The sequence below is a fragment of the Heloderma suspectum genome, chromosome 7 (assembly GCF_057233095.1).
Source record: "Heloderma suspectum isolate Gila_16-S chromosome 7, 16-S_ref, whole genome shotgun sequence".
Classification (NCBI taxonomy): domain Eukaryota; kingdom Metazoa; phylum Chordata; class Lepidosauria; order Squamata; family Helodermatidae; genus Heloderma; species Heloderma suspectum.
The window spans coordinates 46,386,075-46,411,121 of record NC_139464.1 but is presented as its reverse complement, the minus strand read 5'-3'; the positions used below and the strand labels follow the sequence as shown (position 1 = coordinate 46,411,121).

The 25,047-nt window shown below is 42.8% G+C and overlaps 2 protein-coding genes across 8 annotated transcripts in view; both read right to left on the bottom strand.

The window, feature by feature from the left end:
- The window catches only part of CCDC134 (coiled-coil domain containing 134), a 49,881-nt gene extending 37,928 nt beyond the window's left edge, over positions 1 to 11,953 (bottom strand). For all 7 annotated transcript variants that reach the window (XM_084809997.1, XM_084810002.1, XM_084810000.1 and 4 more), the window contains exon 1: positions 11,851 to 11,953. The gene's annotated coding sequence lies outside the window, so the exon portion shown is untranslated. The remainder of the gene's footprint in view (positions 1 to 11,850) is intronic.
- Positions 11,954 to 21,351: 9,398 nt separating this feature from the next.
- The window catches only part of LOC146339690 (meiosis inhibitor protein 1-like), a 50,960-nt gene continuing 47,264 nt past the window's right edge, over positions 21,352 to 25,047 (bottom strand). The window contains exons 25-26 of the mRNA XM_084809981.1: positions 23,910 to 24,019; positions 21,352 to 22,394 (exon numbers count right to left, since the gene is read on the bottom strand). Of these exons, the coding sequence (XP_084666107.1) occupies positions 22,349 to 22,394; positions 23,910 to 24,019 (156 nt within the window). The 3' untranslated portion in view covers positions 21,352 to 22,348. The remainder of the gene's footprint in view (positions 22,395 to 23,909; positions 24,020 to 25,047) is intronic.

Here is a 25,047-nt window from a genome sequence, read left to right as displayed (position 1 = left end):
TGCGCCTACGTCCATTGTTACCCCCAACATTACATCTCCCTTCCCCGTAGGATTCAGTTTAAAGCCCTCCTGATGAAGTTCTTCATGCTGTGGCCAAACACATTCTTCCCAGCCTTTGTGAGGTGCAACCCATCCCTAGCCAACAGCCCATCTTCCAGGAAGTATAGCCCGTGGTCCCAGAATCCAAATCTCTCTCGTCGGCACCACCTTCGTAGCCAGTCATTCACCCGGAGTATTTTTCGTTCCCTTTCTATCCCTCTTCTAACTACTGGAAGGATGGATGAGAAAACTATCTGGGCCCCAAAGTTCTTGAGTTTCCTTCCCAAAGCTTCAAAGTCTGACGTGATCTCTTCGTAGCTCCGCTTGGCGGTATCATTTGTTCCCACATGGATGAGAAGAAAGGGATACCTGTCAGTGGGCTTTATGAGTGCAGGCAACCTTTCAGTCACGTCTCTAATCTGTCCTCCCGGGAGACAACATACCTGGCGAGTCCACGGGTCTTCGCGACATACTTGGGTCTCGATCCCACGCAGCAAGGAGTCTCCCACTACTACCACTCTTCTCTTCTTCTTCTTGTAGGCCTGGGTTTCATCGCCTCTGTTTGACTGACCTTTAGCCTCTTGCTCACTCTCATGCAGGTTCCCCTGTGATTCTTCCTCTGCAGGCTGTCCTCCAGTCTCATCTGCAAGTACCTGGAATCGGTTTCACAGCTCCACCGCTTCCACTGGTGCAGAGTGGCGTCTAGTTCTTCTTCTCCTAACTGTCACCGTTTTCCAAGGAGTATCCTCTACTCCATTTTTCTTCACCTCAGCATTTCCCACTGCCTCATCTTGCTGTTGCTCTTCAAGCTTCTGGTCTGCCCTTTGCTGCTGTAGTTCCCCCATTCTGTCCAAGAACTCTTCGTGTTCTCTTATTCCCCGGAGGGTTGACAGTCGCCGCTCCAGTCCACTTACTTTTTCCTCCAGCAGCGTGATCAACTTGCACTTGTTGCAGGTGTAGGCCATGTTGTTCTCAGGCAAGAAAACAAACATTGCACACACCTTGCAGGTCACCACCACTGGAGAGTCTTGTCCTTCCATAGCCTCTTTTCCCTTTTTGTGTCTAGCTTTGTGATTGTTCTAGACTAGCCTGTGCCTGCTCCTCTACTCAGTAGAGGTTAAAAGCAGAGTCCCACTGGTGTGGAAGTGTGTGTTACAAGACAAATAAATGGGAAAAAGTTAGTTAAAAAAAATGTTAGGGGCCTCCCCCTTGACCTCCCCCTTGACCTCCCCTGGCCAACTCCTGTTTGCTCCCCCTGTTCGCTCGCTCTGTTCGCTCGCTCTCTGGGAGCTTGCCTGCTTCTGTAGTCCCTGGACCAGCTGGAGCAGCTTGCTCTGCTCTGCTCTGCTCAGCTGGGAGGCGGGAAACAGACTGAAGCTTCCCGCCCAGTCAGCTGCTGGGAGTACTCAGGCCACACCCCTCCAATTCAGTTGGAGCTCTCAGAAGCTCCTGGTGAGCTCACAGCCAGTCAGAAGGATAAAGGGCAGCGCCCTGGGCTTCCTGCAACCCACTTACCTCTTAGCCTCTGTCTCCTTTGTCTCCTTTGTCTCTTCAACCACTGCAACTCCCCTGGCCAACTCCTGTTTGCTCCCCCTGTTCGCTCGCTCTGTTCGCTCGCTCTCTGGGAGCTTGCCTGCTTCTGTAGTCCCTGGACCAGCTGGAGGAGCTTGCTCTGCTCTGCTCAGCTGGGAGGCGGGAAACAGACTGAAGCTTCCCGCCCAGTCAGCTGCTGGGAGTACTCAGGCCACACCCCTCCAATTCAGTTGGAGCTCTCAGAAGCTCCTGGTGAGCTCACAGCCAGTCAGAAGGATAAAGGGCAGCGCCCTGGGCTTCCTGCAACCCACTTACCTCTTAGCCTCTGTCTCCTTTGTCTCCTTTGTCTCTTCAACCACTGCAACTCCCCTGGCCAACTCCTGTTTGCTCCCCCTGTTCGCTCGCTCTGTTCGCTCGCTCTCTGGGAGCTTGCCTGCTTCTGTAGTCCCTGGACCAGCTGGAGCAGCTTGCTCTGCTCTGCTCTGCTCAGCTGGGAGGCAGGAAACAGGTCAGTCATCCAGAAAGTGGAATGGGCACTGGAAACTTTTTGGCCTATGTAACCACATTTCAGAACAGAAACATATGTCAGAACAGGGCCGTGAGACATCACACTCAAGCCAAAGCTGAGTGCAGCTGGACCTTATCCACAGAAGCTTGAGATTGACGTGGCAAGAATAGTTGCCACGTCAATCTCACAGCTAGAATTCAAACAAGTTCAGATTTAAACTTTTTATGTAGATCAGCTGTGTCATACAAGTTACACGTTGCTTGAAATAAAGCTCTATACAACTGAAATGCTTGAACCTTATCCAGTGACAAAAATTGCATTGACCGAATAAGGTATTGCCCAAATCACTTTTCTTTATCCTAGCAAGTACAGTGCCGATACTCAGTCAGGTTATCTTAAGGATCCCAGACCTAAGCAACAACAATAAGCAAATGACAGCTGCTAAGCTGTCCTAAGCAAATCACAGCTGCTGCATTAAGTGCAGCAAAAATATTAGTTGTGCAAAATTGGAAGACCACTAAGACTATAGGAATCAATAAATGGATATGGAATACTGCCAAAATGATGGAACTGAAAACAGACAAACCCTGGACAATTTCCAAGGAAGATAACAAATACTGAGGCTGCAATCCTATCCACGTTTACCTGGGAGCAAGCACCAATTCATAAAATGAGACTTCCTTCTAAATAAACATGCATACAATTGCAGTGTGAACTGCTGAAAAACAAAATTGGAAACAATTGCATTACGGGTTGGATTGCTATTTCTTTTACATAAATGTGTTCTGATATTTATTTTTGTTTATTGCTTCTCCTTAAGAAATCACAACCATTTCAGGATATTATTGCAGAGCTGTGACAAATTCAGTTCACCAAGATTTTCCAGTAATTATCCATGAAAATGCTGAAATTCTTTATGATCCATATAGTCAAAGGTATCTGCCAAGACTTATACCATGAGAAAGACACAGTGGTGGCAGCTTCAGTACCACTATATCATAGCTTAAATTTGGACCTAAATTCTCCACAGAAAACTATGTTCAGGCCTGCCTCAGCTAACACAACAGCAAACGACTACATTCAGAGAAGTCAGACCTGCTCCATGAGAGACTAATGAAAATCAGAGCAGCTTGCTGCTCTTAATTGGAGGGTTAGAAGAATTACCATTTGCTACCAGGCTTTCTGGTTCACCAATTTTCCTATGGCTTCCAAACCATTACCCATACGAAACAAAACAATACTGAAAAAGACAAATAAGTATTTCATTTTGAATCCTTAAACATTTATACATTGTTTCAATAAAACCCTTTAGATTTTTCCAGCTGTCACATAAATTTGTGGGATGGGACGTGCAGGGGGGAACTTCCAAAACATTTGGCTTAACTTCACTGGTTTTAATAAATGCAATAGCATATATTTAAAAACTAATTCAAATACAGTGTAAACAGTTCTGTTTTTTTTCAGGAGGAAGATGAAATATAACTGTATGAGAAACAGTGGAAAATTAAGTAAGTTCCTGCCCAGTGTAACATACTGACCCAAAACTTGCAAAGCAAATGCAAATATGCTTAAATGTTACTTAGGGCACAATCCTGTGGGGATAGGCGGCCACCTCCGAACTCAGAGGTGACTGCCTATCCAATGCAGAGCAGGAGAAGCACAGAGGGGATCGTTCCCTCCACGCTTCTCCTGCCCTGCATTTGCGGCTAAACAGCCTATTTCAGCTGTCTAGCCGCAGGAAGGCGGAGAGGGGGAGAAGGCTGCCAGATGACACATAGGATGTGTCGTAGAGGCCTTTCCACCTTCCCTGCCCTGGAACGCCCCCCAGAACGCTCCGTTGTGGCCACTCTGTGTTCCTCTTCTGAGCACGGAGCACAGGGCCGTTCTGCGCTGCCCAAGAGGCAGCGCGGAAGTGGGGGAAGTTCAGTTCTCTAGGAACTGACCTCGGAACGCAGGCTCTGAGGTCGGTTCCTGGAAAACCACATAGCCTATGGCCGTCTAGCCGCTGACTAGCAGCCATAGGATTGCTCCCTTATTATTCCATTTTCCCCACCTTTTTTCCTCTGGCAAGGAACCCAAGTTGGTTTACATGGTCCTCCTTCTCTCTATTTTATCCTAACAAGCCTGTGAGGTAGGTTAGGCTGAGAGTCAGTGACCAGGCCAAAGTCACCAAGTGAGCTTCATGGCCAAGTGGGGACTAGAACTTGGATCTCCCCAGTCTAACCACTACACCATACTGACTCTCAGTGTTAAGCATTAAAATCACTGATGGTAATAAATTGTGTTTGTAATATAAAACAGTGCATAGATTTGTACAAAATTATAACTTGCAGGTACCACACATTCCTATTCTTCATTTTAGCCACAAAGCCCTTCCTCAAACGTACCTACTCAGGTTTTACATACCTGCTCATTAAAATGCCAAAAATGCTAGAAATAATTAATAATTCAAGTACATTTACTTTGCTCGCTATTAGTAATTTCTATAGGATTTATAAAATGTATTGTGCAACACAATCCTGTGCATGTTTATTCAGAACAGAGTCCCAACTTGTTCAATGGGGCTTCAACCCTATCACTGCAACTTTAGTCAGCCTCACAAAAATTCTCTCTCTACAGCCTGTGCATTCATCCTTACTAACTGCTCATAGTCAGTGGATGGGTTCACACAACACAACAAGCAAGAGTATGGGTTGAGTGTGGGTTGTCATTGAATCATAGGTTGTTGTTGAATCATGGGTTATTGTTGTGTGAACCCAGCCATGCTAAGAAACCATGATTTGTTAATTATGAACAACCCATGAAGAGAACCAATCGTTTGTTGTTGGGTTGTGAACTCTGGATTGCTCCTGGTTAACAAACTCTGGGCTGTTTATGGTTTGTTAGCACAGCTGGATTTACACGTCACAACAAACATCGATTCAATAACAATCCATACTCAACTTGTACTCTAGCTTGTCATGTTGTAAACCAGGTCACTGTGATCTAAGGCTTTTTCTTATTTTGTGTACTCAACATGAGGCATCATAGGATGTATGTATTTTAAATTGGTTAATTTCTGTAAATTGTAACATCTTGTAACTTCTTGCTGTAAGACATTATCCTATCATTAGGTAACATTGCTGTGTTTGTTACCAATATCCTTGGAAACATCAGCATGTGTTGTTAAATTCTAAATTAATCCAACAGACTGATTTTTGTGACTAACAACTTGCTGAGAGACACATGGACCTAGAAAGAAGAGAGGCTTTCAGAGACATGAGGCAGAATGCTCAGTACTACACTGTTGGCTTGCCACTAAATGTATTACTGACCACACCATTGCTCAATCCAGTTTCAAAAGCTTTGTAGTTGTACAGTAAATATGAACTGAGTTGTGAGCCAGGCATGCAGTGAAACAATCAGATAAACACTTCATCACCTGTCAGACTCTGCAGAAAGCCCTCAACTAACACTTTCAGCAAGGCTATATTGTCATGTGCTCATACTGTCATGCAATGCAAGGTCATCCGTTGTTCATGACTACAGGGAGATTTGAATTAAAGTCTAAACCCAGCAATTGATATATTAAGCTAAACAACACGCTAATGCCATTATGTCATGTCAAAGAAAAAAATGCAATACTGTAGATCAGATCTGTATTTCCTCCAAATGTATCAAAGGACATCAGCTGTTAATCATTTTTCTAGTTCATCAATTTTTATTTTTAGGCTTGACCAAGAATGAGCCAGCTTTGGTGGCCAGGTTTCAATCCAGAGATGGATCCTCTCTTTTTAGAAGTTCAGTGGCATCAAGAGAGTAAACAGCCACTATACCTCCTGCCTCACTACTCCGATCAATGTCTTCACCTAATCTCTTATCCTACATACTGCAATGCAATACTAGAATTCCACTTACTACAGCAGGTAGGTGGCATGATGCACAAATGGACCTTTGGAGCAGCAGAGCAGAAGGCACTTCCTTGGTGCTGCTGAGCTTTTCAAGAGGCAAGCAGTATCTCCAGGCAGAGACTCAGCAACCCCAAGGGCATGGTGTAATGAGTATCAGCGGTGAACTTGAGAGATGGAGGTTCAAATCCCTGCTTAGCTGTGAAGCTTACTATCTAGCCTTGAGCATATAATTTTCTCTCAGCCTGAGTTAGTACAAGGAGTTGTTGTGAAGGTAATATAAGAATTGCAAAACGTTATGTGCACTTGAAAGGTTCCATAGAACCTTTTAAAGGTTACAAAGGACAGGGTTAGAAGCTTCTACTGAAACAATCCTTGAACATGTCACCCTCTCCCAGTGCTCAGAGGGCAAACATTCAATTTATATCTGCTGCTCCAGAGGCATTCTAAAAAACCATTGGAGTGTTATCCACACACTGCTGTTCTATCAATTAAGAAGCAGCAAGCACCACAAAAATAGGACATAAACCTGTCAGAAAGTAGGTGATGGAGAATTTGAGAAAGCACCATTAAACAGTCTTATATTTAGTCTGCTTTTCAATACAAATGCAAAGAACACAAAAAAGTGGAGGAAGAAAAGCCTAACACCATGATATCCTTTGGGGGCACACATGTTTAGTGTTGCCTGTAGATATGGCAACAGGTACCTTGGGAGGGGTTTTTTGGTGGGGTGGGGGAACACATGCAAGGTGGAGATTAAGGTATTTCAAATGTATATCAACATCTAATGCCCTACTACAGCAGCAGCACCTTTTATAAGAGCTATCTGCTCCCCACATCAGGAAAGATACTTGAGGCATTTTTAACTGGAGCAGTTTAAGGATCATGCCTGCAGGGAAGGAACTTAGGTAATTTGCACAAATTAAACAGAAGCACTGCAAGAGTCCTTACGGATGTTACTTCTCTGCAGAACTTAGCAAGCAGCTTCTGCTAAAGTATTCTATATTACCAGCATTCCCCCATTCCACAGGCAGAAGGTCAGAAACAATTATTTAATATACTAAGTGTATTAACAACATAGTAGATGCACACAAAAAAGTGAGCAAAAAGCCTCCCTTCAAATGGCTTAGCCTCAATCATTACATCCAATGACAGCAAAAAGCATTCTTTCAAAAGTTGCATGTATTTGGGGTTTTGGCATTTGTCTTTGTAGGACAGTCAGTATGAATGCTTATACTGTCCAAAACTGGCACGCAGATGGCATACTAAAGATGGCACTCTTTGTCTAGAGATCGATATAGGACATACATTTTCTCTCAGGGGCACACAAATCACTATACAGCCATTGCATCTTACCATATTCTGCTCTTACAATACAGCATTAGGCTCTTAAATTAGCCTTGAATGAAGAAGTTTGGTATCAGAGACAAGTTCCAATTACTGTACAGAAATCGTTATAGTTACAAGGTTAAAAAAAATAGTAGTACTAGTTACTGGGGTCAATATGACACAGGGCACTTTTCAAAGAGTGGAACATGTTAAGAGCCCAATAGCAGGCTCTCTGACATATCATCAGGGAATCACTGTTGTAGGCATTTCATTGGTTTCTCAAGCCGGTGCTATTATAGTGTCCAGAGAGTTTGAAAGCTCATGCTTTGTACTAAAGTGCAACAGACTGTCTTGAATACTGATTCCCCAACTAATATTATTTTACAGAGTGACAAGCACAATGAAGGTTTTCAGACTGCAACCCTATGCCCACTAACCTGGGAGTAAGCCCCATTGAATATATTGGGATGTACTTGCAAGTCAGTGTGTATAAGATCAATGAGCATACCTCTCTCTGAACTATCTACTGTCAGAGAACCAAGCTAGACACCAAGTTTTAGGTTAATCTATTCCAATAGTTATTTGTTTTTGGTAAAAAACGCAATATACCATTACCCAAGACATTAATGCAGTGCTTAAGTTCAACAAGGTGACAGAGTGCTTCAACAGGTATAACAGTGCCACTGTAGCAGTTACTCCAGTGGACTTGGCCCCCCCGCAAATTCATATTAAAAAAAACCTTTTTTTATAACCTTTTATCACAATGTAAGTCAGACTCATGCTCCAAAATTTATTAACTCTGTAACGAACAAAATCCTTAGCCTCACTGCTTGTGGGAGAGATGGTGATGACAGTAATAATTTAGCTTACTTGTGCCTTTATTTACTCCTGTTTATTTACTCCTGTTTAAAAGGGAGCAAATAAGTTAAATGTGTGATTTCTCCAACATCCTAAACTTTATTTTTATTATTTATTTATTATTTAATTTATTAATCGCCCATCTGGCTGGTCACCCAGCCACTCTGGGCGATGTACAACATACAATAAAACAATAAAAATCTACAATAAAAACATTTTCTAAAATACCCTAACCCACCCCAAATGCCTGCCTGAACAGCCATGTTTTTAATGCACGATGGAAGCTCATTAAAGAGGGGGTTATGACGGAGTTCCCTAGGGAGGGAGTTCCACAGAGTGGGGGCCACTACAGAAAAGGCCCTCTCCCTCATCCCCACCAGTCTAGCTGTCCTGGCTGATGGGACAGACAGAAGGCCATCCAAGGCTGATCTTGTTAAGCGGCCTGTCTGGTGCTGCTGGAGGCGCTCCTTAAGATAGGCTGGGCTGGAACCATATAGGGTTTTAAAGGTCAAAACCAACACCTTGAATTTGGCCCGGAAAACAACTGGTAACCAGTGCAATTCCTTCAGCACTGGAGTGATGTGATCTTGCCGGCGGCTGCCTGTAATCAGGCGAGCCGCCGCATTCTGTACCAGCTGCAGCTTCCGAACCGTCTTCAAGGGTAACCCCACGTAGAGCGCATTACAGTAGTCTAAACGAGAGGAGACCAGGGCATGTACTACCGATGGGAGCAGATGGTCGGGAAGGAAGGGGCGCAACCGCCGTATCAGATGGAGTTGATACAGCGCTGTCCGGCTCACAGCTGACACCTGAGCCTCCATGGACAGCTGGGAGTCCAAAATGACCCCCGGCTGCGGACCTGGTCTTTCAAGGGTAGCCGTACCCCATTCAACACCAGGTCAACATCCCCTAGCCTCCTCTTGTCTCCCACCAAAAGTACCTCGGTCTTGTCAGGGTTCAGCTTCAGCCTATTCCTCCCCATCCAGCCACTCACCGTCTCCAGACATTTGGACAGGGATTCTACGGCCAACCTTGGTGAAGATTTGAATGAGAGGTAGAGCTGCGTGTCATCCGCATATTGATGACACTGCACCCCAAACCTCCTGATGATAGCCCCCAGCGGCTTCACATAGATGTTAAATAGCATCGGGGAGAGGATGGAACCCTGTGGCACCCCACAAGTGAGTGGCCATGGGTCTGAAACCTCCTTTCCCAGTGCTACCCTCTGGTACCTGCCGGACAGGAAGGACCGGAACCACCACAATACGGTGTCTCCAATGCCCAACCCCTCCAGGTGGTCCAGGAGGATACCGTGGTCAACGGTATCGAAAGCCGCTGAGAGGTCGAGGAGAACAAGGAAGGAGCATTCACCCCTATCCAGAGCCCTCCTCATATCATCTACCAAGGTGACCAAGGCCGTTTCTGTCCCATGCCCAAGCCTGAAGCCTGACTGAAATGGGTCTAGATAATCAGTTTCTTCCAAGTGTGCCTTCAACTGCACCGCCACCACCCGCTCAATCACCTTGCCCAAAAATGGCAGATTTGAGACTGGGCGAAAGTTGTTCTGAACTTGAGGATCCAAGGAGGGCTTCTTTAAGAGCGGTCTTATCACTGCCTCCTTGAGAGCTGATGGCATCACTCCCCCCTCAAGGGAGGCGTTCACCACCGCCCTGATCCCCTCACCCAGTCTCTCTCTGCAGCCCATAATGAGCCAAGATGGGCAAGGATCAAGTAAGCAGGTGGTCGGCCTTACAGATGAAAGCACCTTGTCCACTTCATCAGGAGGAAGAAGCTGGAACCGATCCCACAAAACCGGTTTGCCACAGGCCACCTCTTGCTCACTAACTGTATCCACAGCGTGCAGAGTAACACACCTAATCTGATCAATTTTATCTGCAAAGTGCCTTGCCAAGGCCTCACAGGAAGCCTTAGAATGCTCCAGTGGTTCCGGAGCCACAGGACTGACCAGGCTCCGGACCACTTGGAACAGCCTCCTGGGACAGCACTCTGCAGACGCGATGGAGGCAGCATAATATTCCTTTTTTGCTGCCTTCACCGCCATGTGATAGGCTGAAGATACAGCTCTAGCCCGTGTCTGATCGTCTTTGGAGCGAGACGTCCGCCACCGGCGCTCTAGCCGTCTCACCTCCTGTTTCAGAGCTTGTAACCGCGGATTGAACCATGGTGCAGTCCGAGCCCTGTTCAGGGGGAGAGGGCGTTTCGGTTGAGCCACCCGATCTAATGCCCCAGTGATTGCGGCATTCCAGCCACCCACCAGGGTCTCGACCGAGTGGCCATTGGTGTGCCCCAGAGAATCCCCAAGCGCATTCAGGAATCCATTTGGATCCATAAGACGCCTGGGGCGGACCATTTTAATGGGTCCTCCACCCCTGCAGAGGGGTTGTGGAACCGAGAAGTCCAACATCACCAGATAGTGATCTGACCATGACAAGGGGGTGGTGGATATACCCCCGACTTCCAGATCACTCCCCGCTTCTCCAGAAACAAACACAAGGTCTAGTGCATGACCGGCTACATGGGTGGGCCCAGTTAGAATATGGTGCAGCTCCCAGGAAGCCATAGTCTCCATGAAGTCCCGAGGTGCTCCTGTGAGGATGGCCTCCAAATGTACGTTGAAGTCCCCCAACACCAATAAGTTAGGGGACTGTACATGCAGTACATCTAAAGAGATGTCAAAACAGATTTCTCAATCCTTGCTTATTATGCATGACTGTCCCTCTGCTCTCGAAAGCAGCATCTCTTCCCCTTCCCTGTCCAGTTTTGACAGGAAGGATGGGTTGAGAAGAACCCCATTGTAGAAGGAGGACTTGCTGCAGTAAGCCAGGCGAAATGTGTGTTTGATCTTCAATGAAAACAAGAAGTGCAGAAGATATAAGAAGACCCAGTGAAAAGGAAAGCTTTGCCCCCAACTCTTCCACGTTTAGTTGCACCTTATTCATTATTATTTTTATCATTAGTCAATACAGTTTCTGTTTCCTTTCGTTTAAACTTTCTGCTGTGGCAAGATACTATTTCTGTGCATCATACTTTTTTATTTGTAGAATCTCTCATCCTGTTTGACAGCACAGATCACACAGATTAAATACATTTCTGCAACAACATGATTTTCCAAGTTTAGAAGGCAAATTCACGGCAGTTTAATTAACTTGCTGCCTCCCTGCGTGTAGAGCCGCGAGTCTAATCTACATTTATGCTTACAGAGCCGTGGGCTCGCGGTCCTCCCAGCTTAATAAACCGGGTATAACCGAGAATGCGATCTTGGGTACGTGTCCTTCAACATGAGAGCGGATGTACAGCTACTCAACCATTTGCATGAGACTCCACTACAGCAGCAGTAAGAGCAGTAGTAGGCTAACTTCAATTCACAACCTACTGCCCCGCAACGATTAAATTAGGTTTCCCTAATGCTGCCTTCGGGCCTGGCTCTGGTATTTACCAAATATATACACTGCTCCCTTTTCATTCGCTCATTCATTCATCTGCTGCATTTCAATCAGGGAAAACCAGCAGCGGGAAAAACTATGAAGCACTTTGCCGCCCGCCCTGCAGTTCAAGACAACGCTCTCGAATCTACGGTTCAGTAATAACATGCCCACTGAGAATTACTGCACCGTACGGGATACAACTACCAGTTTCCCAGGCAACCCTTGCTAGATTCATTACAGGAAACCTTACCACTGCCTCAGAAGAAATCCAAGTCTCCAGCCACCAAGCGGTAGTTCGCTCCGGCGAGGCTGTCACGCTGTAGCAGCTCTTCCTTTTCCCGGGACCTTTCTCCGGCTGACTGGCCTCGCAGCTAGCAAACCAGCAGACACTGCAATGACGCGTCATTTCCTCTTCGGGCTTCCCGGGATGCTGTGTGTTGTAGTTCCGCCTATGGGTTTGCAGGTACCTCCACCTTCCACCACCTTCTTCTTTTTAAGTAATCCTGCGAGCCTTTGCAACAGCCACGTTCATTGATGGGGATCAGCTGGGTCCTGATTTGCATGGCACTTGACAGAATTTCGGAGGCACAAAAAGAAAGGAAGGAAGGCATGAAATGCCTTAGGGGCCTTTTGGAAAGCTTGTAAGTCACAGCAGCATTCAAAGGCTGTTAGACGAGTTAGATTCAGCGAGGGTGAAGAGTTGATCTGCGAGGGAACTAACCCCAGTAACAGGTTGTTACTAACCCCAGTAACAGTTTGAAGGAAGCAGTAATTAATGAGAACATCTCTGTTGCTTAATTTGGTTTCAGTCATAATTAAGGAGTACTTTGAACACGACTGCCTCCTTTATAGATTTGAAGTGAATGTGTACCAGTACCTATGCTGAAGCATGCATAACTTCATTTATGAAGTTCATTTAAGAGAACCAGTGTGGTGTAGTGGCTAGAGTGCTGGACTGGGAGTTGGGAGATCCAGGTTCTAGTCCCCACTCAGCCATGGAAGCTCACTGGGTGACTTTGGGCCAGTCACAGATTCTCAGCCCAACCCACCTCACAGGGTGGTTGTTGTGAGGATAAAAAGGAGGAGGAGGATTATGTACACCACCTTGAGTTCCTTGGAGGAAAAAAGGTGGGATATAAATGTAATAAATAAATAAATAAAACTTTACAGCCCCACTGGAGCAGTAAAACAAGAGTAATCCTATATATGTCTACTTAGAAATCGGGTTGATTTCAATGAGACTTATTTCCAGTAAAAGTATATATAGAACTACAGCCTCTTATGTGTTTCCAGTCATTTTATAAGCAATAAATGTGCAGTTATTGCTGGTATGTAAATATCCTTTCTGCAGCTCCTGTGTCAAGGAAACTGCATTTTCTCTGCAAATGGCAATTTTTTGGGGAATGTAATTTTTTTTTTTTACATCGCTAATACTTACATTGCACTTCAAGTAGTCATGCATAATCTTACAAGAACTATTGGACTAGTTCCTATGGCATCATGAGTGATAAAGGACACACTTCTCATTATACCCACACAATTTTGAGAACTGTTAAGTTTGAAATTTTTAATTTATTTTTCAGACTATTTTAGAGGCTGCACACACTACCTATATAGTGGAAAACTGGGTGTGATGGTGAGACGTAGTTAGCACATACCCTACATGGAAATTCCACATCTTAGTTGTAGAAAATCAGGGCTACAGACTTAAGTCTTTGACCAGTAGATTATTTAATAAAAATTTTCACTGATTATTTTGCCAAGGCTTAAGGACAGGCTTGTTTATTTTCTGGAGGTTATTCTAGTTTTGGCGTTACTGTAGTACGGAAGATAATGAAATTATTAAAGAAGAGTGGGGCCTGCAACAAAATGCTGCAGTATGGAGAGCTGTTGTTCAAGATTCCAACCACTCCATTCCACCCCATTCCTTGTCAGCATTCTTTGGCCACTGAGCACACCCAATCCTCATTGGGTTGGTTTTGGGGTCCCTTCATAAACCAACATTGGGTTGGTTTTGGGGTCCCTTCATAATATCTGTCTAAACATGCATAGGATTGCACCCTTAATTGATTTAAAAGGATTTGCCTTTTGGAGAACTTATAATTCCATAGACCAAGGTTTCCATTTATTGTTAGAAGGAAAGGCCATCATTCCCTCTATTTCTGAAGTTCAAGTATGAGTACTGCTGCTGTTTATGTAGCCAAAACGGCTACAAAACATGCTGCTGTTTATGTAGCCAAAACAGCATCATCCACACACAAAAGGGGAGGTAGCAGTTGGCTGGGGGTGGCGGGAAGTCCTAGGTTTGCAGAGGCACAAAACTCTAGAAAAGATCTAGATTCTAGAGGATGCTCAGAATTCTGGAATACTCTGATTCTTCTGTTTACTTTCTTCCATGTATCCATGCTCTTGCCAAGTTCTGCCATTTTCAGGTGTTTACTATATCCAGGATTCACTTTTCCCTTTCTGTGGTCACTACCAACAGTTTAGTCAATTATGTTATTTCCTTCATAAATACTCTATTATCCTTTTCTAAGAACACTTTCAGCTTCTATTCTTACCCGTTCCATCTTAAATGCTGCTATCCATCTTATATATCCTGCTATTTGAATCATCTCACCCCTTCCTACTGCAGTAGTTTCCTCTTGCTTTTTGTCTTCACTTTGCCAGTCTCCTCATTAAACCTATGATTACCCTCTTTCCTGCCTATGCCCTTTTCCCTTGCAGCTCTACTATGAGTGTGTCCTTCCACTCAGTATGACTCCCCTCTCCCATTACTACTTCTAAATGGTCTCCTTCAGACACCTTTTCACTCTGTCTTTTTCTGACTGATCCACCTTCTCTTTAAGATTTCTTCCCTTTCCTCTCCAGTGTGTCTCAGCTTTGATACATTATAAGCCTACAGGCAGGGACTGTTTCAATTCCAGTTTTCTGTGTATCATGAAGACTTTTTAAGGCATTTTTACATGCAATGCAATACATCGATTGGAGATGTTAAAAATCTGCAGAAATTATTACAATTTGGGCAACACAATGTGAGTGACATCATACTAAGATCCATCACTATAGATACGATTTTCATAGCATAGTAACAAAAAATGAGAATCAGCGCTTAGATAGAAGCTTTAAGGAAGTGCTTAGTTCTTATATCGAAAGGGTAGAGAACATCACTACTGTTGCTATTGCCAACAGTGAGGGGGGGGAAAGGTCAACCAACTACAGTGCTGACTATGAATTTGGCTAGATGGGTTAAAATCCTTGATCCACAGCATATTTCTCATGAAATCGCTTAGTAGCATAAAACTATCATTTTGCATTAACCAAAATAACAATTCACTGCATCTGAATATAAAGTTGATGTAGAAAGCTTTAAAAATATAATCTATTGAGGTCAAGCACATTGGGAATTTATCAGTACTGCCTGCAAATTATTTTGCATATCAGTGTTGAAAATAACTCTAAAATGACATGCATACTCCAGTTAAGCCATTTCCAAGAAAGACAGAAAAGTTTTTGAGAGTTTTTATTTCAACTACTAAATAGATTGCTAAATGGTTTCTGGAGCAGCCTCTAATCACTTACTTTAGATTCATTATTTAAGCCCACTGAGTTTTATTTTTTGATTTTTTAAAATTTTCAATTATTGTTCACATTTTTGAATAATTTTAAAATTTCTCTGAGTTTCTATGCAATAAGAATTATTTTGATGTTTGAAATGGTTAGTTCTAAATGTAAACTAAGGATGTATTTGTTATACCACTTATGGTATATAAATTTAGTTGTTTATAATGTGGAAGTTGTGTTTGGGCGGAGGGGCAAATAATTTGCTTTTTTTTTTCAATGTTTAATGTGATTTCATGGAACATCAAGGGGCTGCAAAATGTAAACAAACAGAAAAGAGTTTTTACTAAGTTAAAAGAGCTTAATGTTGACATGGCTTTTTTACAAGAAACCCACTTGATGGCTGCAGATCAACAGATGTTGCGAAAGGACTGGGTTGGTGAGGCTTATGTCACAGATACCTCAACACGGTGTAAAGGGGTTGCGATTTTAATTCATAAGCAACTTTCCATTTCAGTTCAACAGGGGATTCTTGATACTGAGGGGCATTTTTTGATTCTGGTAGGAATGTTTGTTGTTGTTTATTCGGTCAGTCACTTCCGACTCTTCCTGACTTCATGGACCAGCCCACGCCAGAGCTTCCTGTCGGCCGTCGCCACCCCAGCTCCCCCAAGGTCGAGTCCATCACCTCCAGAATATCATCCATCCATCTTGCCCTTGGTCGGTCCCTCTTCCTTTTGCCTTCCACTTTCCCTAGCATCAGCATCTTCTCCAGGGTATCCTGTCTTCTCATTATGTGGCCAAAGTACTTCAGTTTTGCCTTTAATATCATTCCCTCAAGTGAGCAGTCTGGCTTTATTTCCTGGAGTATGGACTGGTTTGATCTTCTTGCAGTCCAAGGCACTCTCAGAATTTTCCTCCAACACCACAGTTCAAAAGCATCTATCTTCCTTCGCTCAGCCTTCCTTATGGTCCAGCTCTCGCAGCCATAGGTTACTATGGGGAATACCATTGTTTTAACTATGCGGACCTTTGCTGTCAGGAATGTTTATGGGTAAATTAATTGCTGTGATCAATGTATATGGGCCAAATGTTGATTCTCCAGCTGTGTTTCATGATTGTTTTGCTAAACTGGTAGATATCACCTATGATTATTTGATTGCAGGTGGGGATTTTAACGAGGTCTTAGATCCTTTGTTAGATAGGAGTACATCTTCTTCTAAGACCCAATCTGCTGTGAGGCTTGCACTCCAGGCTTATATGACAGAACACGGTTTAATTGATTTTTACATCCCGCTGATAGAGAGTATACTTTTATTTCACCAGTTCACCATAATTGCTTTAGACTACTTTTTGATTTCTACATCTTTAGTATGTCAAATCAAAGACTGCAAGATCGATACATTGGTAGTATCAGATCATCCCCCAGCATGTTTGGAACTGCAATTTTCTGATACTCCTAGGGCCCCTGGTCTTTGGCGTTTTAATGTTTCTCTTCTCAATGATGAGAAGTAAAACTCAGATGTTAGCTGAACAGAGTACTTTAATATTAATGAGGGTACAGTGGGTTTGTGCGCCACTGAATGGGATGCTAGTAAAGCTTTTATAAAGGGACGAATTATCTCTTATGCTTCTTATCAAAAGCTTAAAAAAACTCAACAGACGCTTTTACACAAGAAGCTGAAATCTCTTATAACTCAGTTTGCGACTTCTCCCACAGCACAACTTTATCAAGAGCTACAAAATACTAAGCATGAGCTCAGTAATGTTCTTTCACAACAGGCAGAATTTGCTCTGACCAGTCTACGACAGAAATATTGGAGAAATGGTGAACGTCCTAATAAGTTCCTTGCACATCGTCTTAAAACAGCACCAACATCAAAATCTTATTTCAGCCATTAAAGATGAGAGTGGCAAAGCATATACTTCTCCCACAGACATAAACTCACATTTTTTAAAGTTCTATTCTGATCTGTATAGTACTGGTAATAAGATACCAAAGCAAGATATGGACGCTTTTTTTTCCAGATTCATCTTCCATGTTTAGATTCTTCACAACAGCTCCTTTTAGCCCCTCTGCATTTAGACGAAATTATGAATGCAATAATGAGAATGAATGCTGGGAAATTACCCGGACCAGATGGATTCCCAATTGAATGGTATAAAACATTATCTAGCTTTTTAGCCCCAAAGTTGTATTGCCTCTATAACCATATTTTTGAGGCCGTCTCCCTTTCTTCATTGTTAAATGATGCTTATATTACTGTGATTCCTACTCCAGGCAAGGATCATACCCGTTCTGCTAACAGTCAACCTATATCATTAATTAATGTAGGTATCAAAATATTAACAGCAATCTTGGTTGGCCGATACATTGCAGCAAGTTATGGCCACATTGGTTAGACCAGACCAGGTGGGATTTATTAAAAATAGACAGAAGGCTGATAATCTTAGATTAGTTGTTGATTTAATTGCTTGAAACTCTGAAAGAACTGACTAGGCGGCCATCATTTCCTTGGATGCAGAAAAGGCCTTTGACAAAATTCATTGGAAATTAATTTTTATTATATTGACTAATTTTGGTTTTCCTATAGAATTTTTGAAATGCATTAAAAATCTTATACTCCGCTCCAAGAGTGAGAGCAATAACTAACGGTTTGCTTTCAGCATTTTTTTTAAAACTCGGGCGGGTGCCATACAAAGTTGTCCACTCTCCTCATTGATATTCTACTTATGCTTGGAACCCTTGGCATGTGCTATTAGACAAAATACTAGTATTCATGGATTTGTCCATTTTGGTTTAGAATTTAAAATTAAACCCTTATGCTGATGATCTTTTGTTGTTTATCTTGAAACTCCAGTCATCAGTTCCAGTTTTGATGAAATTGATTAATCATTTTTGGTGAATTGTCCGGCTATTCAATTAATTGGTCTAAGTCGGAAATAATGTCGATTGGAGATAGGGTATACTCTAGCGTATTAGCCAATTGGCGATTTTGATGGTGACCAGAATTTATTACTTATTTAGGAATAATTATCCGTAGAGCTATATCTCAAATCATTAGGTTAAATTTAAACAAGTTGATTGATATTTCACAAGATATAGATAGATGGGCATCTTTAAAGTTGAGTTTATGGGGTAAGGTTAATACACTTAAGATGAATACCATACCTCGAATTATTTATGTTATATGTGGGATCCCCATACTTATACCTGGCAAAATTTCCAAAAACTTAATGCTTTGTTTTGTAAATTCTTTTGGGGTTCCTCTCCACCAAGAATATCTTTGAAAAGGATGTACAGTAACTTCCAGTTAATGAGCGGGGGTTCGGTTTTCTGGATCTAGTAATGTACCACTGGGCCTATTTGCTGACTTGTACTAAATTTTGGTCTTTTCCACTTAATTAGATTTTCCAGCTTGGTCATTGTTGGAATCTTCTTCTCCAGAGCCTCTATTTAAATGGATGGCAGTATGTTCTCAGCATATTAAGGCAGACAGAGCTCCTCCCGCAATTTTGGCAGTTAGAGAACTGTGGCATATAATGTCACGTCAATTACAGTTTGACCCATTTTCCCATGCTAAATTGACTTTATGGGGAAATCCAGATTTAAGAATCGGAAAGAAAATGTTTCTATGGCAGACCTGGACAGATAAAATTATCTTTACCCTGGATCAATTAGTGGGGGGTCATAGAATCATAGAATAGTAGGGTTGGAAGGTATATTGCCCCTGCAGTAGGCTTCAAACTCTTAATTTAGAGGTGCCAAGATAGTGATAAATCAGATCTAGGTTTACTTACAAGGAGTACTTTATCAAGTAACTTACAGCACACAGGCGTACCCAATGGCTGGATCAGACAACTTCTCTGAACCCAGAGTCATAGGGTAAAATGGGGTTTATACCATACATGTTAGCAGTGAGGCAGCATGACAACAGCAAGCATCAATTAGTATTCTTTTACAACTTTCTCAGCACAGACACCTGCAGCTCAGCATAAACATAGATTCACTTCCCAGGCACATCTTGATAAGACCCTCTAGCTTGTTAGTATGGAATGCGCTAAGGCTGCTCTCTATCAACCTTTGACTCATCTCACATGCTCGGAGGCCCACTAACAAGGGAATTGCACTAATAATGAACCTGAGCAGAGCATTATGGATCTCTACGCTCCTCTAACACTACAGGTGCCTTGGTTCCAGGCCTGGGGCCAATAAAGAAGGGGCCTATAAGACCGTCTAGTCCAACCCCCTGCTCAATGCAGGAATCTAAGTCAAAGCATCCCTGACAGATGGCTGTCCAGCTTCATCTTGAATGCCTCCAGTGCAGGAGAGCCCACTACCTCCCTAGGCAATTGGTTCCATTGTCGTATGGCTCTAACAGTCAGGAATTTTTTCCTGATGTTCAGCCAGAATCTGGCTTCCTGTAAGTTGAGCCCATGATTCCGTGTCCTGCACCCTGGGATGATCAAGAAGAGATCCTGGCCAGCGCTATCCTATCTCCCCTCAGTCTTCTCAGGGCTAAACATGCCCAGTTCTTTCAGTCTCTCTTCATAGGGCTTTGTTTCCAGTCCCCTGATCATCTTTGTTGTCCTCCTCTGAACCCTCTCCAGCTTGTCTGCATCCTTCTTAAAGTGTGGTGCCCAGAACTGGAAACAGCACTCCAGATGACGCCTAACCAGTGCTGAGTAGAGGGTAACCAGTACTTCCCAGGATTTGGAAGCTATACTTCTATTAACGCAGCCCCAAATAGCATTTGCCTTTTTTGCAGCCACAGCACATTGTTGGCTCATATTCAGCTTGTGATCTACAATTCCAAGATCCTTCTCGCTTGTAGTATTGTTGAGCCAAGTATCCCCCATCTTGTAACTGTGCATTTGGTTTCTTTTTCCTAGGTGCAGAACTAGGCATTTATCCCTGTTAAATGTCATTCTGTTGTTTTCTGCCCAGCACTCCAGCCTATCAAGATCACTTCGAATTTTGTTTCTGTCTGTCAGGGTTCAATCGGAGCCCACAGAGCCCCAAAGCAGTTCTGATTCTGAGGAAGAGATAGACACGGTGGGAGAGGAACCCGCACGCTGTCCAGAGGTGCCACTGGAGGGAGAGTCCCTCCCTCCTGACATTCCTGAGAGTGGTAGCGACCCTGGCAGGCAGAGGGAGGGACAACTGGAGCTTCAGGACGCTAGGCACCAGTGCAGGGACAAGTGGGAGATGGAGGGTGCCGAGAGGAGGCGCTCAGCCCACTTGGTGCGACGTCAACAGCTGCACCCCGATGCTCCACAGGAAAGGGGTGGACTTTCACCTCCAAGCCCTTAAGTTCAGAGGCTTCCTGCCTCTGCCCTCCAAACGGAGATCAACTGATTCACTAAGGCTAGAAACCCCTAGTAGGCAGCTCTTTTAAGTTTGCCTCATTAGGCTCATGCAATTAGCATCTGTAAGCATCATTAGGTTGAATGGAAATAAAGCCTTGGAAAAGAGCCCTATCGTCTGCGTGTTGATTCTGGCTACTTGAGGATTTCAGAAGGCAGCAAGGGCGCTCCTGACAGCATCTTCCAAGGTATTAGCTATCCCGCCCAATTTTGTGTCATCTGCAGATTTGATCAGCATTCCCTGCACCTCCTCATAGAGTCATTAATAAAAATGTTGAAGAGCACTGGGCCCAGGACTGAGCCCTGCAGTACCCCGTTCGTTACCTCTCCCCAGTTTGAAAAGATCCCATTGATAGGCACTCTTTGAGTCCAATCCTGTAGCCAACTGTGGATCCACCTGATAGTTGTTTCATCTAGCCCACTTTGAGTTAGTTTGCTAATCAAGATATCATGGGGCATTTTGTCGAAAGCTTTGCTGAAGTTGAGGTATATTATGTCCACAGCATTCCCACAGTCCACAAGGGAGGTGACCTTATCAAAAAATGAGATCAGATTAGTCTGGCAGGATTTATTCTTGACAAATCCATGTTGGCTTCGAGTAATCACTGCATTGTTTTCAAGGTGCTTACAGATTATGAGTTCTCATTATTTTCAACTTTGCTAGATCAATTTGATTTGCCTGCTACGGCGGAATGGCAGTATTTGCAATTGAAACATTTGTTTGTATCTGATTCGGTCCTGCTGCTTTTACTGCTTTGGTCTCCTTCGCTACTGGAAATACTCATTGAAGCTGATCAGATATATCAACCCACAATTCATTTTTATAAATATTTATTATCAATGAATAAAAATACAAGGGGTTTACAGCAGGAATGGAACAGGGAATTGGAACATCTTATTTTGTTTAATCAATAGACTGCCGTTTTGGCGTCTGTATCAGACATCTCAACAGATCTTCAGTTACACCTTATCTAGCAAAAAACTTTTGTGTCGGGTCCATTGGACGCCACAACATCTTTTTAATAAAGGTTTGTCAAATTCGACTAATTGTTGGAAGTGTAATGCAGTCATTACTTCTCTTATTCATATGGTTTGGAAATGCCCAATGGTTGCCTCCTTTTGGGAGGAAGTTGTTATACGTAATAAATTTTGTATTGGAAAGCTCTTTAATATTTACTGATGTAAATGTTCTTTTAAATTACTTACCTGCTTCTTCGAATGTAACACATGGTCAGCGTAAATGGATCTTTAACACCCTTTTGGTTGCTAAAAGGCTGATACTATGATACTGGAAGGATAAAAGCTCACCGCCTATAATGCAATGGATTGAAGACTTCACAACGCTAGCAACATTGGAAAGAGTGGTATATAGGTGTAACTTGCAAATGGACTTATATGTGAACATTTGGTCTGCTTTTACTGAAGTTTATGTGTAACCTATTTTTTTCCTTTTTTTCTCTTTCTAGAATATTGTAGAATTCGAAACTGAGGGTTTTAGAATATGTTGGTTGTGGGTTTTTTGGTTTTGTTATATTTTTCGTTTGTTTTGCTCTGTTGAAATTTACAATAAAAATTGATTAAAAAAAGAAAATAACTCTAAAATGACATGTATACTTCAGTTAAGCCATTTCCAAGGAAGACAGAAAAGTTTTTAATTTGAGAGTGTTTATTTCAACTACTAAATAGATTACTAAATAGCTTCTGGAGCAGGCTGTAATCACTTACATAACATTCCTTCTTTAAGCCCACTGACTAGCAAGAAAATGTAAAGGCAAGTTGCTTTATCCATTCATTATTATGTTCAGTATTGTTTCTTTTCTTCAGTCTCTGATGTGTGAGAGAGACACTGCTACTCCTCCAAGACATCTGAATTCAAGGCCTTGAGTGGAAAACCAACAAAATAATTGAAAGCATTATATGTTGTAATTCTTTTACCTAAACACTGAAAGGCTTGCCACGGGGAAAGAGCAGAAAATAGCTCAGGAGCGTGACTGTCAGTTTTGAAACCTATTCCATAATTTGATGCCAGAGTTCCATTCCTTTTCAGAACATATTTAGAGTACAATCCTATACATGTATTCTCAAAACTAAGTAAGCTCCTTTGAGTTCAGTGGGGCTCACTCCCAGATAAGTGGTTATAGGACTGCAGCCTTAGATAAGAAGTTTCAGGTTGAGTCTGGCCAGATACAACTTCTACCTGTCTTGTTAAGTAATGCTTCTTCTTTAGCTGAAAAAAAAGAGAGCTATGATACAAATACCACAAGGCACTCCTGTCTGTTGAACAAAATCATTATTGATAATTACTAGCGTGACCAGTGCTTTGATTGTACAGTATGTCCCTAACACTGAATAATGTTAATGGTTCAATACAGAATGTGTACAGAAAACCTTAGGATGCTTCCCCAGTTACCTTTTTCATAACAAGAGTGTAGACTCTCAAATTTATATTGGAATGATATACTTCATTTCTGTAATTTCTACACTGGTTAGGTAAGTAATTACTATGAACTTCAGAACTGTCCACAGCCATTTTGTTCCTCCTCATATAATGGGACCTACTGATGGACTTATCAGTGCCATTGGTGAAGTATGAATCCTACAACTGTAGGGGCAGTGTTCCAGCAGTAACTTGATGGAGCAAAGGCACTCTGTTGGCAACACACACAAAAATGAGGAAGAATGAAAATCAGTACCTGCCTTGCCACTCCTGCTAAAACACAACCATAGAATGTTCAACATGAAGAGTAACATTTCTCACAACTACATTTTATTCCTTTCTATCTTATGTTGACTTCTTTACATCCTCTCTAAGCTCTAGTGATGAGACCAAAAACACAAATAATTTAGAGAGCAATCCTATGGCCCGTAGACAGAGTCTGCTGGGCCATAGGATACTTCCGATTCCTGGATCTGAGGTTAGAGACACCGCTCCGACCTCAGACCCAGGACTCTAAGCTCCCTGCCCCCTCCCCCTCACAAAGTTGACCTTGGAGAGGAGAGAAAGGGGACATTTCCATGGGCAGAGAGGGGACTGGAGAAGCAGGAATATGAGCTATCCCCAGCCTTCCCCAGCCTCCTTCCCTCCCCATCACCGATGCCTCAGTTAGATAAGCAAAAATACCTGACTAACTAAAACACAGAGTGGGGATAGCACAGAGGCAAAGCTCGCCTCTGTCACTCCTCCCACTCTGCATTGGATGGCCATAAGCCTCCAAATTTGGAGGCTTACAGTCATTCCCACAGAATTGTGCTCTAAAGAACAGTCTCTCTCCCAGGGAAATTTGGTCACAAAATAGCAAGTATTTTGGTCACAAAATAGCAAATAAAATGGCAATCTATATTTCACTCCAGTAACTTCACCCATGTCCTGCCAAAGGATACACCATATCTTGATGGGTACACAGATTCCTGCTTGTTGATGGGAGGCTCTCCAGCAAGCTTTGGGCGGATGCTTTTTGGGTTGAATCCACCTGACATTTTCCATTTTGAAGCTGACATTGAAGTTGTACATTGAAGTGAAAGGAATTACAGGAATAATTAATAGGTTTCTTCATCTTCATTTCCTCCACTTGCTATGATAGCAATAAAATCCAAATCCATGTCCAGATGTCAGCATACCATGCTGATGGCTTAGTGCCAAACACTAAGCCAGATACACAGAAGGTGCATAGAAAGCTTACCTTAGTAAATAAATTGCATTTTTGTGCTTTGAATCAGAAAGCCAAACTGGGCAGATTACATAACTGGTGCCGATACCTAAGATTGCATTCTGTGGTCTCTACAGTCAGGAACTGAAAGGGTTCTAGCACAGTATAAACAGCTTGTGTGTGTATATGTGGTACTTCTGGGTTTGGAATGGCGTAAAGCAGGAGTGGGGAATGTGTGGCCCTCCAAAAGTTGCTGGTCTAATGCCCATCAATTCTAGCCAGCATAGCCAATTGCAGGGGATAATGGGAGTTGCAGTCTAACATCTGGAGGGCCACATGTTCCCCATCCCTGGTATAAAGTGTACTTCTGAACCCAGTGCCAGACTTACACATTTGTGCTCCGGAAAGAAAATGTCAAAATGATAATCCCCCCATCTTATTTTTGGTACTGACTCTGGAGGTTTGAGTTAAGAAAACAATGCCCTCTCTGGAATCTGCTGCCTGAAGTGATTTTTGCTAAGGCCAGCTATGTTAGAATCATTTCAGAATCTTCATGCAGGTATTCTCTTATTGCAACGCATTTTTGGCTTATGGAATTTATTTATTTGAGACATTTATCTACTGCCCTTTGCAATATTTATATATTACACACACATCTATCTCTCAGGACAGTTTACAATGCAAATGAAAGACAATACATACAATCAAGCAAAACCAAATGCAAATATAAAAGACACTGAAAATACACATAAAAACAGAATACACAATAAAGCCACCATTAAAAAAAACTATTTTAAAAAGTAGTTATTCCATTTGTAAGGAGCTAAAAGGAAAAGAATCAAGAGATAAGAATGCAACAGCAAAACTGCTGC